The sequence below is a fragment of the Neoarius graeffei genome, chromosome 15 (assembly GCF_027579695.1).
Source record: "Neoarius graeffei isolate fNeoGra1 chromosome 15, fNeoGra1.pri, whole genome shotgun sequence".
In the NCBI taxonomy this organism is placed as follows: Eukaryota; Metazoa; Chordata; class Actinopteri; order Siluriformes; family Ariidae; genus Neoarius; species Neoarius graeffei.
The window spans coordinates 9,198,531-9,216,164 of record NC_083583.1 but is presented as its reverse complement, the minus strand read 5'-3'; the positions used below and the strand labels follow the sequence as shown (position 1 = coordinate 9,216,164).

Here is a 17,634-nt window from a genome sequence, read left to right as displayed (position 1 = left end):
AACCCTCGGCTCACACTCGGGGAGAACTGATGCAACTGAACTTGTTTTCCTTTTCTTGTAGTTTTTTTTTTCTTTAATTGTTGGTACTGCACCCTCTTTCAATACAGGCTTATAGCCAACGCTCCTCAACAGATCAGAGGTCTCGTACGAGTCTTCAGTAAAATGTGCAGAGCAGAGGAGAAACCACTTCATAGGCGCCCAATTTGCCCATGAACTTCTCGCAAAACATGTCCAAATCTTTGCAGTTTGAACATTCTTGGGCCATGACTGCAACGTAAATCCACCTTCTGTTGTGTTGCTGCACCCACCAGCAACACATCTACATGGCCTGGTGATAAATTAGTTCAAAATGGAGGATCGGCGTTGCAGTTAGCTCTGTGTTTTAGGATAGTGGAAATGTCGATGAGACAGATAGCCTTCCTGCTGTGATGTCACAGATATCAAGGTCATTCACTCAGACCGCTACCTATATAAATCACTTTAATCGTAAAAATTATTATATTAGATTTATTGTTAGGCGGCATGGTGGTGTAGTGGTTAGCGCTGTTGCCTCACAGCAAGAAGGTCCGGGTTCAAGCCCCGTGGCCGGCGAGGGCCTTTCTGTGCGGAGTTTGCATGTTCTCCTCGTGTCCACGTGGGTTTCCTCCGGGTGCTCCGGTTTCCCCCACAGTCCAAAGACATGCAGGTTAGGTTAACTGGTGACTCTAAATTGACCGTAGGTGTGAACGTGAGTGTGAATGGTTGTGTGTGTCTATGTGTCAGCCCTGTGATGACCTGGCGACTTGTCCAGGGTGTACCCCGCCTTTCGCCCGTAGTCAGCTGGGATAGGCTCCAGCTTGCCTGCGACCCTGTAGAACAGGATAAAGCGGCTAGAGATAATGAGATGAGATTTATTGTTAATGCTTAAAACTATTCCTGTGCCGTTCTTGAGGTCTCAAGGCGTTTATAAACAAAACGTGAGGCCATGGCTCTGCGTATATCCTTTAATGAGAATTCAGATGGAGCAGTAGTGGAAACACTGGTGCAAACACAGGACTCAACGTTCCACAATGCAATGAAACAGTTGCACCGAGTTATGGCAGAGACGCAACTGGTTAGCCATCTTGGAGATGAGATCAAGTCAAGTCAGTTTATTTGTATTGCGCTTTTAACAACAGACATTGTCGCAAAAGCAGCTTTACAGAAAATTAAAGACTTTAAACATGAGTTAATTTTATCCCTAATTTATCCCTGATGAGCAAGCCAGTGTGCACGGTGGGAAGGAAAACCTCCCTCAGATGACACGAGGAAGAATCCATCCTCATCTGGGTGATAACAGATAGCGTGATTTATAAATAACTCGCTTCTATAACAGTGTCCTATAGAGTCACAAAGTACAACTGCGTAACCAGGAAATTCATTATAGTTTTAACATGAAGTCTGTTTTGTTGAAGTTATCAACTGTTCATTGATGGAGACTTGAGTGCAAAACTGTTCATGACAACTGCAGTCCTAGAGTTATTATGGTGATTGTAGTCCTCAGCTATCGTCATGAAACTGTAAGTGTCCAGAGCCGTCTTCCAAGTGCAACTTTCGACTATCCATATGGGGCCATCCTCTACAGGAGCGATGTGATGAGACTCCAGCTAGAAGTAGGGCATCAGGATGGATCAGGCAGGTCCAGAGAGCAGGAGAGGTCAGCATCCAGGGCTCTATACTAACTTTTTTTTTTTCAGGAGCACAGGGAAAAAAATGGGAGCACAAGTGGGTTTTCATTTTAAAGGTTTATTGCAGCGCAAACCTTAGACACACCAACACATAAAACACAAAATTCAATTGAGAATGAATGAATGAACGAATGAATGAATAAACAAATGAATAACGAACAACTGAATGAATGAACAAACAGTAGCTAAACAGAGAGCAGAGCTCAGCAGAGCTAACGTCATCATCAAGGACAGCTCCCACCCTGGCTCGGAGTTCTTTGACTTGCTGCCCTCAGGCAGGCGTTACAGGTGCATCAAAGCAAGGACCAACAGACTCAAAAACATTTTTTTCCCACAGGCCATAACCTCCTTGAACAATACATTACGTCACTTGCAGGGGAACTCATATCCGTTTTCAGCCTTTTGAATGGAAGAAGAGGTATACGGCGGCAACATATGTTAACAAAACTGTGTCATTCACAGATAAGATTGATGATAATATTGCGCATTGTTGTTTACCATTACGTATTGTTAGCGACCATTCCAGTCACCTATCTGCCTTGTTTTGGAAAGGAAGTTTACTGACTTTCTATGGTTGCTACTTGTTAGCCAGCAGATTAGCATGCCGCCTCTTCTTCCATTCAAAAGGCTGAAAACGGACGTGAGGTTCTTCTGCAAGTGACGTAATGTGAAAAAGGCTAATTACACACACTGACTGATGCCACTTCTGGCAGGTGCAACAATGCACCAACAAGGACCTAAAAGGACAATATTCTCACACTTACCTGATACAGTGCAATACTTATTACAGTGCAACCTCACAGAGCAGCTTTTTAGTTTTTATAGCTTTTGTATATTTTATATTTCTACACTTTTACATCCATACCCAATACAATGCAATACCAAATACAGTGCAATATCCTGAGTTTTGTAGCTGAACTGAGTTTCTATAACTAATGTGCAATTAACATCTGCAACTCAACACGCCCAGTTGTGTGTATATATATGCTTTGTTTTTCTGCTGTGTTGTGACATGCACCATTTGTATATACTGTATATTATTTGTTTTTCTGCTGTGTTGTATGTTCCCATCTAAATGTTTGCACTGGGGTGTGTGCTTTCCATCTCATTATATAATTTTCCCGCACCTTCTCCCGTCGTTCTAGCTTTCTTCACTACACTTTCTTCCTCGTCCGTTCTTTTATTCTTGTTTCCACCATCATTGCTTTTAAAAAACGCCGTTATTCGCTATGCAGAGAATATATTTCTCAGCTCGGTCCGAACCAGCTCTCAGTTGAATGATCTGAAGAATCCCTAAAAAGCACTTTTCCCACCTAATGCCACACCCACAACATACAACCGTGGGAAAGAGGGGCAATCACAGAAAGATGAGTAGAAAACGGGAAATGTTACGGGGGATATTTATTGTGATAGTAGGCTATTGTAGCGTCAGCACAAAAGCACCAGACTCAACTTTAACTGAAAGTGTTATTCAGTAGCCTGAACTTATTCAAGCTACAGACTGAGAAGAATAAAAATGCTGAAATCTCATGTCCCGGTAAAACGCACCAGCATGGCAGAACGGCAAAAAAAAGTAACTTTTTCACTCCCCCCCCCCCCCCCCCCCCCGGCTACCATGGGAACCACCGCAGTGCAAGACAGAGGCAATGCATGCAACTCCAGACAGGGAGCAAGGCGCAGGCAGAACACACACATGCACGTACACAACATTGAACACACACTTACAACAATACAGGCCGTTACTCGTTACACTGCCATGATGCTACAAGCCTGTGTCTCTCTGTTGCCCCTTTTCCACCAAAGCAGTTCCAGGGCTGGTTCGGGGCCAGTGCTTAGTTTGGAACCGGGTTTTCTGTTTCCACTGATAAAGAACTGGCTCTGGGGCCAGAAAAACTGGTTCCAGGCTAGCACCAACTCTCTGCTGGGCCAGAGGAAAGAACCGCTTACGTCAGCAGGGGGAGTTGTTAAGACCAACAACAATAACGACCGCAAAAGATCGCCATTTTTAAGCGACGAGAAGCAGCAGCTGTACAAACACAAAGTCATCCATTATTATTATTATTATTGTTGTTGTTGCTGCTGCTGCTTCTTCCGTGCTGTTTTTGCTTTGATATTCGCGCCAAGGTTTATGTAAACGTAGCGCCGTAACTGACGTATACAGCGACATAATGACGTATACAGTGATGTAATGACGTGGCTCCGCTTAACACCGTGAGCTATGGAAAAGCAAACTGGTTCTCAGCTGGCTCGCAAGTTGAACGAGTTGTGAACCAGCACCAGCACTGGCCCCGAACCAGCCCTGGAACTGATTTGGTGGAAAAGGGGTATGAGAGGGAGCAGCCCCTCCCTCGTGTGTGTGAGCGAGCAGCCCCTCCCCCACCCGCACGCTGAGCGCAGAGACACAGAGAGTCACACAGAAAGTGAAGGATTTTCTCAGAGTGCTCCCTCCAAACAACGGGGATTTACACGAAAACGGAAGGAGATATTCACAAAATTCTTTCACACTGAGCACTACAAGGCTCTGATGAACACATTAATGTAATTTTCTTGTCTCTAGTGTAAAAAATATTAGGTAGGCTATCCAGCGCTGGATTTACATACTTTGCAGTTTAACGTTTGATACATTTTAGAATGTTAAACTCGTCGCGTCTGTGCTCAGTGCTTTCCTAAATTGTTGGCCGCAAGAAGCCCTCGCACGAATGCGTGTGGTTTTTTTTTTTCGTCATTCGCATCCCGAAAAATTCACTTGCAAATGCGAGTGAAATGTGTGCACTGTAGAGCCCTGTCAGCATCACTGGTGTCTCAGGATTGACATGTAACTCGACAGAAAGAGACAGGGGGGGACACACAGGTTGTTCAGTATGCCCAGTGTCACCTAATGGTTAACACGACAGTATACATTTTGCGCTGAGTGCAAGCAGGGACTCTGGCAAAACTAACTATGACCGCATAACTAAAAGGGAGAGCCAGAAGGTAACACAGTCATAAGGGAGTCCTGGGAAATAAAGCAGCAGCCACTCCACCGTCAACAAACCCGGGTGAACAAGTATGTGTGTGTGTGTGGGGGGGGGGACAGCATCCATACATCCCAGTTTACCAAAACACTATGCCTGAGGACCCTCCAGATCTCCTCCTTTACCTCATACAAAACTCTTAACAAAAGGGTCGACTATAAAGATATGTTTTCAGCCTAGACTTAAACATGTCAAATGAGATGAGTGTGATGTGTTTGACTGTAGTATTAGCATGAAAGTTGAAGATTTGGAAAATGATCTGTCTAAGGAGGTGAGAGAACAGGATAGACTAAAGTGCTGCTGCAATGTGTTCTTTAGATAAAGATGCGAAGACTACACTGCAGCACCATCAGCTGGCAGTCAAACGGCATCATGAGTAATACAGGAAAACATTAACCAAAGTGAAAATGGACCAACATGTTGAAAAATATTTAAACTTGAAAAACGTGCACTCAGTTTAATTGGATATTGTGTTACTTACAAAGATTAATGTCTTTGTTGCCAGGGCTATGTGGCATGCAGTCCAAAAGTCAGCCCGGATGCCAAAATGTAATAAATCGTACAAGTCCCAACCCAAACCCTGTAAACTATGTTTAAAGTCCAGACTGTTTTTGCCAACATTAATATTTATAACGTAACCTCATGCCTTTATAACGAAGTAGGAGGACTATTAAAACATGCACTTTCCCTAAATAGTTTTGCTAAGATCTTTAAATTATAGCTACGATGAAAGCAAATTCACTGACACACATAGTAAGTTTCATACAAGGATAAAGACTCGTGTATGAGAGCAAGCTTCTCCACATGGCTCCTTGTGCATGCTGGGATGCACTCAGTGTTTTCCTTACACTGGATATAATGGAGAGTGATTTATTTCAGAATCCATGTAAATCTGTTTCATAAAATATTACATTAATGGCATTTAGCAGATGCTCTTATCCAGAGTGACATACAAGATACCTAGAGTAGCCTGGGGAGCAGTTGGGGGTTAGATGCCTTGCTCAAAGACACTTCACCCATTCCTGATGGTCCATGGAATCACACCAGCGACCTTTTAGGCCAAGTTTACATTAGACCGTATCTGTCTCGTTTTCTTCGCGGATGCACTGTCCGTTTACATTAAAACGCCTGGAAACGCCGGGAAACGGGAATCCGCCAGGATCCACGTATTCAATCCAGATCGTGTCTGGTCCGGTGCTGTGTAAACATTGAGAATACGCGGATACGCTGTGCTGAGCTCTAGTTGGCGTCGTCATTGGACAACGTCACTGTGACATCCACCTTCCTGATTCGCTGGCGTTAGTCATGTGACGCGACTGCTGAAAAACGGCGCGGACTTCCGCCTTGCATCACCTTTCATTAAAGAGTATAAAAGTATGAAAATACTGCAAATACTGATGCAAATACTGCCCATTGTGTAGTTATGATTGTCTTTAGGCTTGCCATCCTTCCACTTGCAAGTGACTTGCGCACAGCGGCTCAGTCCCGAATCACTGCTCGTGCGCTTACCTCGCGCACTCTGTGAGCTGCGCAGGGCCGGAGTGCGCACCCTCCAGAGGGCACTCGCTGTTCAGGGCGGAGTGATTTGGAGCGCAGCTGCTGAGGAGGAAGCGATGAGCCGCACTGACACATTTCTCAACTTGCGTGCCGAATTAGTCATGTGATTAGCATATCAGTGTATTGGCGTTGCTGTGTGCACGCGAATCGTGTATTGGCGTTGCTGTGTGCACGCTAATCGTTTTTAAAAACGTTAATCTGATGATCCGCTGATACGGTCTAATGTAAACCCCACGTTAGTCCCAAAGCTGCTTCACTAACTATTAGGCCATGGCTTCCCACCCAACGCTACCAACCCAATTCCCAGTGCTAAATCAATAAAACAGACACAAGTCATCATTCAGGCCATTTTTCATCATTGGACATTTTTGACAGTCAAAAGTATCCAAGAAGTCATTTGTTTGTCAGATTTGTTCAATCAGCGCAGCTCTTTTAGGTTGATCTCTTACTGATCCAGTACCAAAGGTTCCTATTGGATCCTCTTTTTTTCTACTAAGCTGGCACCAACATGCCCAAAGCAGCCTGGGGAGCAGTTGGGGGCCTTGCTCAAGGGCACTTCGGCCATTCCTGCTGGTCCAGGGAATCAAACTGGTGACCTTTTGGTCCCAAAGCTGCTTCTCTAACCATTAGGCCATTGAAAAATAGAACAAATTAGTAGTGAAAGATCTTGTAGTTCCTTGTACAACTGTTTGTAGCTGTATTTCAGAAAATGTATCCTTTCTACCAGCACTCACCAGCTGGTAAAGATGGTCTACCAGTGTGGTCTGTCTGCGTTTTGGCAGCCATTAGCTGGCCAGATTAAGCTGTGTTTTTCAGCATAGTGTTTAAACTCCGCTGTGTTCGTTCTCTTCATGAGATGATTTCACATGAACAATTTACATCTTGTCATATTCATTACTTCTGCAAATTGAACCATTTCAACAGCTATGAGTTCACACTTTCTAATGCATTGTCATTTCTCAGTATGGCAGATCCAAGACTGGTTGAGTTGGAGGTCAACGCTCAGTGAAATTACAATGTTAATGGTATGGCACAGAGGGTGTGCCAAACAGAAATTAATGATGTGTTTAAACTTAGTTGGGTTTAAAAGATGATTTCACTTGTGGTATTCATTTCTTTGGAAATCCAATCTCATAATTCTCTACTATTTCTCTTGTCACTATATAAAAGATTTAAAGGCAGGGTAGGTAATTTTTTAGAAGCATTTATTGTTATATTTCCTGAATTTCTTGTTACATCCTGGGAGCAATGAATAAATCAAATGCTTTCACAATTAAAAAGAAAGAAAATCTGTCATCTGTGGCAGTAATGGGGCTATAGATTAGGGGAAGCCATGGCCTAATGGTTAGAGAAGCAGCTTTGGGACCGAGAGGTTACCAGTTCAATTCACTGGACCAGCAGAAATGGCTGAAGTGCCCATGAGCAGGACACCTAACCCCCAACTGCTCCCCAGGCTGCTCTGGGTATGTTGTACAGTTAGGTCCATATATATTTGGACACTGACACGAATTTTGTTTTTTACCTGTTTACTGAAACATATTCAAGTTATTGTTATATAATGGACATGGACATAAAGTCCAGACTTTCAGCTTTCATTTGAGGGTATCCACATTAAAATTGGATGAAGGGTTTAGGAGTTTCAGCTCCTTAACATGTGCCACCCTGTTTTTAAAGGGACCAAAAGTAATTGGACAGTTGACTCAAAGGCTATTTCATGGGCAGGTGTGGGCAATTCCTTCGTTATGTCATTCTCAATTAAGCAGATAAAAGGCCTGGAGTTGATTTGAGGTGTGGTGCTTGCATTTGGAAGATTTTGCTGTGAAGAAAACATGCGGTCAAAGGAGCTCTCCATGCGGGTGAAACAAGCCATCCTTAAGCTGCGAAACCAGAAAAAACCCATCCGAGAAATTGCTACAATATTAGGAGTGGCAAAATCTACAGTTTGGTACATCCTAAGAAAGAAAGAAAGAAAGAAAGAAAGCACTGGTGAACTCATCAATGCAAAAAGACCTGGACACCAACAGAAGTCAACAGTGGTGGATGATCGCAGAATAATTTCCATGGTGAAGAGAAACCCCTTCACAACAGCCAACCAAGTGAACAACACTCTCCGGGAGGTAGGCGTATCAATATCCAAATCTACCATAAAGAGAAGACTGCATGAAAGTACAGAGGGTTCACTGCATGGTGCAAGCCACTCATAAGCTTCAAGAATAAAAAGGCTAGATTGGACTTTACTAAAAAACATCTAAAAAAAACCAGCACAGTTCTGGAAGAACATTCTTTGGACAGATGAAACCAAGATCAACCTCTACCAGAATGATGGAAAGAAAAAAGTATGGCGAAGGCGTGGTACAGCTCTTGATCCAAAGCATACCACATCATCTGTAAAACACGGCGGAGGCAGTGTGATGGCTTGGGCATGCATGGCTGCCAGTGGCACTGGGTCACTAGTGTTTATTGATGTGACACAGGACAGAAGCAGCCGGATGAATTCTGAGGTATTCAGAGACATACTGTGTGCTCAAATGCAGCCAAACTGATTGGTCGGCGTTTCATAATACAGATGGACAATGACCCAAAACATAAAGCCAAAGCAACCCAGGAGTTTATTAAAGCAAAGAAGTGGAATATTCTTGAATGGCCAAGTCAGTCACCTGATCTCAACCCAATTGAGCATGCATTTCACTTGTTAAAGACTAAACTTCAGACAGAAAGGCCCACAAACAAACAGCAACTGAAAACCGCTGCAGTAAAGGCCTGGCCGAGCATTAAAAAGGAGGAAACACAGCATCTGGTGATGTCCAGGAGTCCAAGACTTCAGGCAGTCATTGCCAACAAAGGGTTTTCAACCAAGTATTAGAAATAAACATTTTATTTACAATTATTTAATTTGTCCAATTACTTTTGAGCCCCTGAAATGAAGGGATTGTGTTTAAAAAATGCTTTAGTTCCTCATATTTTTATGCAATCATTTTGTTCAACCCACTGAATTAAAGCTGAAAGTCTGAACTTCAACTGCATCTGAATTGTTTTGTTCACAATTCATTGTGGTAATGTACAGAACCAAAATTAGAAAAATGTTGCCTCTGTCCAAATATTTATGGACCTAACTGTACGTCGATGTGGATAAATGACGTAATGTAAAAACCCGTCCAATCATGGTGATTGGATGGCCTACTGTGTGACCAGAGTCTTCCACAAGATTAGGCAGATATATTACAGACATATTGTTGAAGCTGTGGGCACAAACAGCAGCCATGTTCCTTGTCTACAGTCATTATACTAACATTCGGTGTTTTCTCACGTGAATGAGACATAAAGTTGGATATGGCAACGATATGCTACGCTGCTTGTTTTCTCTCTCTCATGGACTCGTCCTCCAGCAGTAGTCAGGCAGTGCGTGTTCATGTGTTTTGGAGGTGTGGCTTTAGAGGGATGGGGTAGGATTTTTCCTTTGCATACTTTCAAAATCTAGCTAACTCTTTCTGGTTTCTCCAAAATTGCCTAATGATCAATCAATCATTAACAGCTGTTCTGACATGATCCTCGTCAACTGTAACCCGTTCAAGCAGAACCCTGGTGCTAGGCAACTGGGCGAGACAAACATAAATGACTGAACAAATTAGCTAGCTAATATTAACTATTTATTGGGTCATTTATACAAGTGGCAGCAAAACCAGGCTATAATTGTTGAGAATATCAGTATTTTCCTGAGGTCTGTTGGTAAATTAGTAAGAAACAACTCCATGCCACTGTTATATTTAGCATCAAGTACTAACCAAACGTCCAAGGGCTCCTTCATATTGGGGAAAAAAATACTTTTAAATGAATAAACAACAAAACATTGTAAACACAGAACTGCGCTTAAAATGTTCTTTGATGCTTATTTTATTGTGAGAACTTCAGGAAAAGTGCTGTGAACGTTCTGGAAATCTGCAAGTCAAGCAAAAGAACAGAACTCGGAAGAATTAGTGGGTCAAAAAACAGACATCATTCTTCTGTGTTTGTTTATTCTAAGCTCTGGAGAGTGGCTCCATGACACACACACGTACACGAGAGAGAACCTTTCATCATGGAGCTTTTATCAGTGTGAGAACATCTCTACAATCATCTGAACAGTGACAGCGTGCAGCATCAAAGAGCCTAATGTAGTCCATCTGTACGTGATTATCTTATATTTCATCATGCACGGTGTCAGAGACAATGTTTAGAGAACGATCCTGCAACATCTTGGATGATTGGATGTTTTATTAGGACGAGAGTGACATCTAGTGGTTGAGACTGTACAGTTTCACATGTATAACCAGTACATCGAGCTATTCTTCCTAACGTGTAAGAACTCTCAGAAATGTGTGGATTTTCCACTTGGCAATACACACTCACTGGCCACTTTATTAAGAACACCCATCTATCCACCTGCTGTTTTATGCAGTTCTCTAATCAGCCGATCCTTTGACAACAGCACGATGCGTAAAAAAAAATCATGTGGGTACAAATCAAGAGCTTCAGTTAATGTTCAAACATCAGAATGGGAAAATTTGTGATCTCAAAGTGTGCCTTTCTTTCACTGTTGCATGGGTGTTGGTTTGAGCATTTCAGAAACTGCTGATCTCCTGGGGTTTTCACACACAACAGTCTCTGCAAAGAACACTGAGCGACAGTTCTGTAGGTGGAAACAAACGCCTTGTTGATAAGAGAGGTCAAAGGAGAATGGACAGATTGGTTCGAGCTGCCAGGAAGGAACTCATATAATCACTCTTTACAACCGTGTTGAGCAGAAAAGCATCTCAGCATTGGGTTCCACTCCTGCCAGCCAAGAACAAGTTCCTATTAAAAGTGGCCGGTGACTGTTTTTAAACGTTTCTTATTTCCTGAATATAATTTTTAAAAAATTATGACACAAACCCATTAGTCTTATTTCATGTGATAATTGATATGATTACACTTCAGGTATGGTTTATTCTACCTGTAACTCATTGTTTGTGCATTGAGAGAACTGGATTGTTCATTCGTTCATCTTCAGTAAGCACAGTCACAGTAGAATCCATCCCAGGAACACCGGGAGTGAAATAAGATGAGGTGAGAATACATCCTGGACGGGGATGCTGGTTCACTGGGGACACCATGCCCACACGCTCATTCACAACTAAGGGCAGTTTAGAGACACCAGTTTGCCTACCAGCATGTTTTTGGAACATGGAAGGAAAACAACACATAGACCAAAAAAAAAAAAAAAGCACTCCAGATTGAACAGTGGACCCTGGAGCTGTTAGGCAGTAAGACACATTGCTGTGTAATGGATTATTAGAAATATTTTAAAAATACAACCATCCCAGTAATATATAAATCAGGGTTAAAGGAGAACTGAAGTCATTTTTAAACTTGCTTTATTTCTTAATTAACGTGTTATTCAATTATGTTTTCGGTTTTAGTAACCTTATATCGTGACTTGTATTGGCAACTAATTGCAATTAAATATTATACTTATCGGCCTGTTCGGTTTGTAGCCGTGTTGAATTTAGTTCGTTTGGTCCACGGCAGGCGTCGCTTATCCGCGCCATCTTCACGAGACTTGTGCGAGACTTCGAAACGTGAAGAAGTGTCAGCCAGGTGTCAGTGCCGCCATTTTGAAAACTGTTTTCCAAATGAAATATTACACAAAAACGAGTTTAAATGACGATTACTGCCTACTTTTTTCAAACTTTCCTGATCGCTATCAAACCAAACAAAACTTCCGGCTTGATTACATCAGCATTCGAAAGAGGGCGCGCACGTCTTTTGACAACGTTGGCAGATGTCGGTCACTTTGATTTCCGCCGTACGTTTTACTTTCGTCCTACAACGAATCTCGTTTAGGGCCATTGCTTTGACATACGGACTGATATGCTCTGTAATATATTTCAAACACTCAACTTGCTATAGCAGCGACAAAATAGCGATCAGAAATGCATTCCTATATTTAATGAAATAGAATTTTGATGATAAAAATTTGCCTTCAGTTCTCTTTTAATGAATTTGTATTAAAAATGACAACCATGTAAAACAGATTAGAGGGCACTGTCTGGTTTGTTCTTTTTCTCGAGCCAAATCTTCTCTCTCATTTCCAGCTCCGTGTCCGTGAACGCCGCCGCACCCCAGTTGGTCATTTTCTGAGGACCTTTGCTGCCTGAAAAATGGGAAATCCGATCATGGCTGTACTCTGACGAAGTTAACATTGTAAAGAAAGTATGAAAAAAATCATTTGATAAAATTGAATTCGATTAAGCTACACTTACACTACAGCTCGTGATGCTTGAACGAAAAGTTGTGGTCACACCTTCGCACATTCAAGTGACTGCGCTCACTCACAGGACCTAGCTGTTATGGGAAACACCTGATGCACAGAGGCTTTGTGAAGTATCATCATCATCACTGTCCTGTTTGTTTCTAGCCATGTTTATAACTTTGCTTTCGGTTTCATTTGTGTTTTGTTACCCTGACCTTGCCTCACATTTTGTTTTTGTAAATATCACGCCTGCTAATAAACACTCTTCCTACACTTACATCCATCTACTGCTGCATACTTGATAGAATACTTCACAAAGTCTCTGTGAAAACAGCGTCCTTGTACGCATGTGCTGATTGCCTTCAAGTAAGAATCACGTGTTTCCCATAATGACTGGGTCCCAAGAGCATGCACAACATGCCCCCCGAATGTAAATGCACTTTTTAAGTCTCGGCAGAGGTTAGGCTATACCGAGTCGCTGTGCTGATGAGGCTCCTGCGAGCATCGGGGACATGGATTCGAGACAAATACATCTAAAGAGGCTCAGTGAAGGTTGCCCGAGCTTCAGGAAGTATTTCCAAACCCATCTGCGAGTATTCGCTGCTTAGTTTGCCGATGAAAACATCAAATTTCAAAGCATGCACTGAAATTTTTCGCGACATATTTGGCCACTCATGAGGCGGAGAGACACAAAAAAAACAACTTGCAAAGCTCAGAGAACATTTGCCGCGTGTTGCATGATTGGTAGCGATGCTACCAATTTTTCATCGACAAGTATTCGCAAATTAAAACCCATCGTGAGCTGTAGTATGACCGTAGCCTAAGATACAATTTTGTTGTCATTGCAAGGAGTACTTGTCTGAGTAAGTACTAGCATAACGAAATGCAGTTTAGCATCTAAGTGCAGAGGAATCTGATAAAGCAGATGAATGTTTAGAGAGCTGGTTTAGTTGAAGCTCTGTAGATCACTGACACACCGACCCGGTGCTCCTCTCTTACCTGGCTGGATGAGCCGAATTAACCCTTCATGCTGCGCCACTTTATCCTTCCAGCTCTTCGTCTTGTTCGTCGCCTGCTCCAGTTTCTTTTTCACAGCCTGCGATTACATTCACACACAGTAAGCATCATCAATAATGTATCATCTTTGATGTGTCCAGACAGACTGTTGAACAGAGACAAGACAGTGGTACTTGTAATATCCTCTTCACACTGCGCAAGGCCACCTATATCAGTTTGCGATGAAACGGTATTCTCCTCTGAGCAGGCACGTAACATTGGATGACTGACTGTCTTTCCATGAAGTTCCACATAACGGTTGCATTTTATTATCTTCAAAACATTACAAACATGACTTGTCCAGGGTGTACCCCGCCTTTCGCCCGTAGTCAGCTGGGATAGGCTCCAGCTTGCCTGCGACCCTGTAGAAGGATAAAGCGGCTAGAGATAATGAGATGAGATTACAAACATCAGAAAGTATCTTACACCGGATGCTACCAAGATTGTCATCCATGCGCTAGTTACTGTAGCTCAAAGTGTGATTACTGCGATGCTCTGCTGTATGGCCTTCCTTCACGTCTAATTACGAAGCTGCTGCACGTCTTGTCTCGCTGTCTTCCAAGTTTGATCATGTAATGCTAATCCAGGCTTAAGGAGCTTCGCTGCCTCCCTGTGGATTATCGTGTAAAGTCTAAAATTCTGATCCTGACCTACAAGACACTTCATGACCTGGCTTCTGACTACCCGAAGAATCTAATTACTCCTTCCAAGCCATCACGTCCCCTCCGTTCCTCCAGTAGGAATCTCTTAAAGAAACCTTCCTTCAATTTCAAGACCTGTGGAAGTCGTGCTTTTTGTATTGTCGCTCCTGAACTGTGGGACAATGTACCAGAAGACATCAAGGACTGGACTAAAACATCGAGTGCTTTAAATGAAAACTCAAGACGCATTTGTTTAATCAGGCCTTTGAATTGTAACCGTCTCCAGCACTATTGAGCTCGCGTATCATCATGACAAATTCAAGTTCAGTGCAAGCCACTAGAATAGCTTCGGTGCTCCGTGGCATCGTCTCTGGAAACTGTACAAACGTTTCCCTTTTAAGGAAAAAAGGTTAGTTGTTCTGATAGAACTAACAAGACGTCTTGCATGGCAGATTGTAGGTCGTAATAATAATAATAAAATGCATCTTTTAAATTGTATGCTTAATTCAGGTCTAAGGACACTTGAACTTAAAGCTGTACTGCCTTTCAGATTTTTCAAGTGTTGGTCATAAAAATGATTTTCCCCGACACCCAGTTATTTTTGTTTAGTGGACCAAAAGCTACTGAATTTGAATCACAGGCTTCCAATTTAATTAGTTTTTTTTTTTTTAAATAGAGCAATTAATGAATTTAAGGCCATGTGGCCCTAAATTCTCCGCTATTTTTTCCTGCTTCACCATGACCCAATTCAAGATACTACATCATGCATCATGTGGTGGGCTTTCCCCGTTCGCACAAGGCATTGTGGGATACAAATTTGAAACAGGAGAGAAAAATGGAGGACGTGAGTGTGCGCGCAAATGAAACGTGAAAGACCGACTACAGTAACGGAAAGTGAGAAGAAAATACGTTATGTTATATATGAAGGAAAGGAAACGCAGGACCAAACTAATAAATATCGGCGCTCAGCGAGCACCTCGGTGTGATCAGCTGTTCGTTTAGTGACAGAATGATGGAGCTGTCAGTGCACGCTCAAAGGGAAACATGCACACACACCCGGACTTCCTCTGTCTGCTTGACTGCACAAAGCGAGCGATTTCATGCACATTATTTGCTTTAATCCCGTCAAATTAAATAACTTCCCAGCCACAGAACGGCCTGATATTTTGTGAGATATTACAGAAATAAACATATATCACAATGACCACATTTCAGAGGAAACTTAATTTCACTGATTTTATGAAATCGAAAAGCCGTCTAGCTTTAATTCAGGTCTAAGGACGCTTGAACTTCAAATTTAATGAAATCAGTTGCAAGTTAATGAAAATTTAAAAAACAAAATGGCGACAAAGAACAAAAACAGTCCCACAGCGTGAGAAAACTTGAGTCTATGAAATAGAGGAAGTAAAATAAGATGTGTTAATGGCAGCAAAAAAAAATTTCGAATGTACGTGCACGCGCACACACTGGGGGGGATTTTAGTGTTGCTAATCCTCCGTTTGGGAGGAACCTAGAATGAGGAAACCCACACAGAGTCATGGACCTCATGTGTTGTAATTCATGAGGAGAGCTTTATTTTATAGAACATGTTTTGAGTAAAGTGAATAATGTCTATTTGGATATAATCCTGGTAATTCAGGTACTTAAAACAGTGAGGGGTGTGTGGGGGGGGACTGGCCTCGTACTCCTCTAGCGCCCCCTGTCTCTGCTGTTCAAGACTCTCCAGCTGCTGCATTGCCGCCTGCAGGGTGCATTCCTGCTCCAACCTCTGCTGCTCCAGCTGCTCTTTCTCCTGCTGCGTCTGACTGATGGCTTGTTGCTGCTGCAGGTGAATCTGCTCCAGCTCAGTGCGCTTCCTCACCTCCTCATCCAACAGCCTAACACACACACAGTGTTTAGTGTGCTCTGACTCAAGTCTCATCCATGCCATAAAGTGTGTGTGTTTGTTTTGATGTGTAGTACCTGGCCTGCAGTTTGCGCAGATTCTCCTCGGCCTGTCTCATCTGTCTCTCGTCCTCTAGCGCCTCCTCCAGGCGACGGTACATGTCCTCCAACTCCTGGACACGCTGCAGGTACAACTTGAGCTCGCTCGACATCTGATCCACCTGCTCCTCCATCTGCTGCCGCACCTAAAACATACACGGACACACACACACACCATCTGAGACGCTGAATTCTCCTCGCAGGTCCGAATGAGATCCTGGATTCTTCTGTTAGATGTTTTCTAACACATTTTTCAGCAGGTAGATGATCGTGTGTGTGAGAGGATGTAAGTGTTACAGTGGCACAGTTACCATCTTTTCTTTCTCCAGGTCCATTCTGTAGTGGTTCTGTAGCTCGCCTTGAGTTCGAATTCTTCTCTGCTCCTCCATCAGAGCCCTCGCTGCCGCCTCCTCCAGGTTCTGATGGACAAAGAAAACAATTATATTTCATTAAGTGCAGGAGGAATAAAATGCCATGTCGCATGTTGTTACAGGAAAATAATCAAAGACAGGGTTGTATGATGTGGCCCAGCTTTAGGGGGAGATACGTACAGGTCCCAGCCCAATGTGTTTTATTGATTAGTTTCGGATTCCGGCACATCTCAAAGTGCTTTATTCCATTTTTTATACAGCTATTTGCCACTGATTACAGTTGTTCATGGTCATACTTTTTAATCATTTATACAGTAGTTATGCTCAATGTTCTATCATTACTGAAATTAGAGCAGCAATAAACAATCCCTAGTTCCCTCACCAGGCTCTGGGATCCTCTCTCTCTCCTTCTTTCTCCCTCTCTCCCCTCCCCCTCTCTTTCTCTTCCCCTCCCTCCCCATCCCTCTCCTCTTTCTTGCTCCTCCCTCTCTCTGCTCCCTCTTTCTCCCTCTCCCCTCTCCATCCCTTTCTCCCTCTCCCCATCCCTTTCTCCCTCACTCCTCCCCTTCCCTCTTTCTCTCTCTGCTCCCTCTTTCTCTCTCTCCTCCCTCCCTCCTCGCTCCCCATCCCTCTCTCCTCTCTCGCTCCTCCCTCTTTCTCTCTCCCCCATCTCCTCCCCCCCTCCTCTCCCTCTCTCCCCCATAAAATGAAAAATGCAGCTTGTCATGTTACCAATAAAACCCCAAACCCTGAAGATGTCAGAAAACTTCCAGCTTTGTTACAGACATTTTCAAAGCGCTTGCGCTGGAGACTCCTTACAGAAAAATTCTTCAGATCAACAATTATATTATTTGTTATTAACGATTTTTATTTATTTTTAATAATTAATTAACAGTGGGCAGCACGGTGGTGTAGTGGTTAGCGCTGTCGCCTCACAGCAAGAAGGTCCGGGTTCGAGCTCCGTGGCCGGCGAGGGCCTTTCTGTGCGGAGTTTGCATGTTCTCCCCGTGTCCGCGTGGGTTTCCTCCGGGTGCTCCG

The 17,634-nt window shown here is 43.1% G+C and overlaps 1 protein-coding gene across 2 annotated transcripts in view; it reads right to left on the bottom strand.

Annotated features, from left to right (window-relative positions):
• Nucleotides 1-1,375: 1,375 nt before the first annotated feature.
• Nucleotides 1,376-17,634, bottom strand: part of swap70a (switching B cell complex subunit SWAP70a) — a 49,928-nt gene continuing 33,669 nt past the window's right edge. Inside the window, exons 8-12 of one of the 2 annotated variants that reach the window (XM_060940825.1) lie at nucleotides 16,537-16,644; nucleotides 16,205-16,371; nucleotides 15,921-16,119; nucleotides 13,545-13,641; nucleotides 1,376-1,700 (exon numbers count right to left, since the gene is read on the bottom strand). In XM_060940825.1, coding sequence (XP_060796808.1) covers nucleotides 1,519-1,700; nucleotides 13,545-13,641; nucleotides 15,921-16,119; nucleotides 16,205-16,371; nucleotides 16,537-16,644 — 753 coding nt within the window. In that variant the 3' untranslated portion in view covers nucleotides 1,376-1,518. Of the gene's footprint in view, nucleotides 1,701-10,152; nucleotides 12,447-13,544; nucleotides 13,642-15,920; nucleotides 16,120-16,204; nucleotides 16,372-16,536; nucleotides 16,645-17,634 lie in introns of those variants that run through there. The other variant, XM_060940826.1, reaches the window with a different exon arrangement.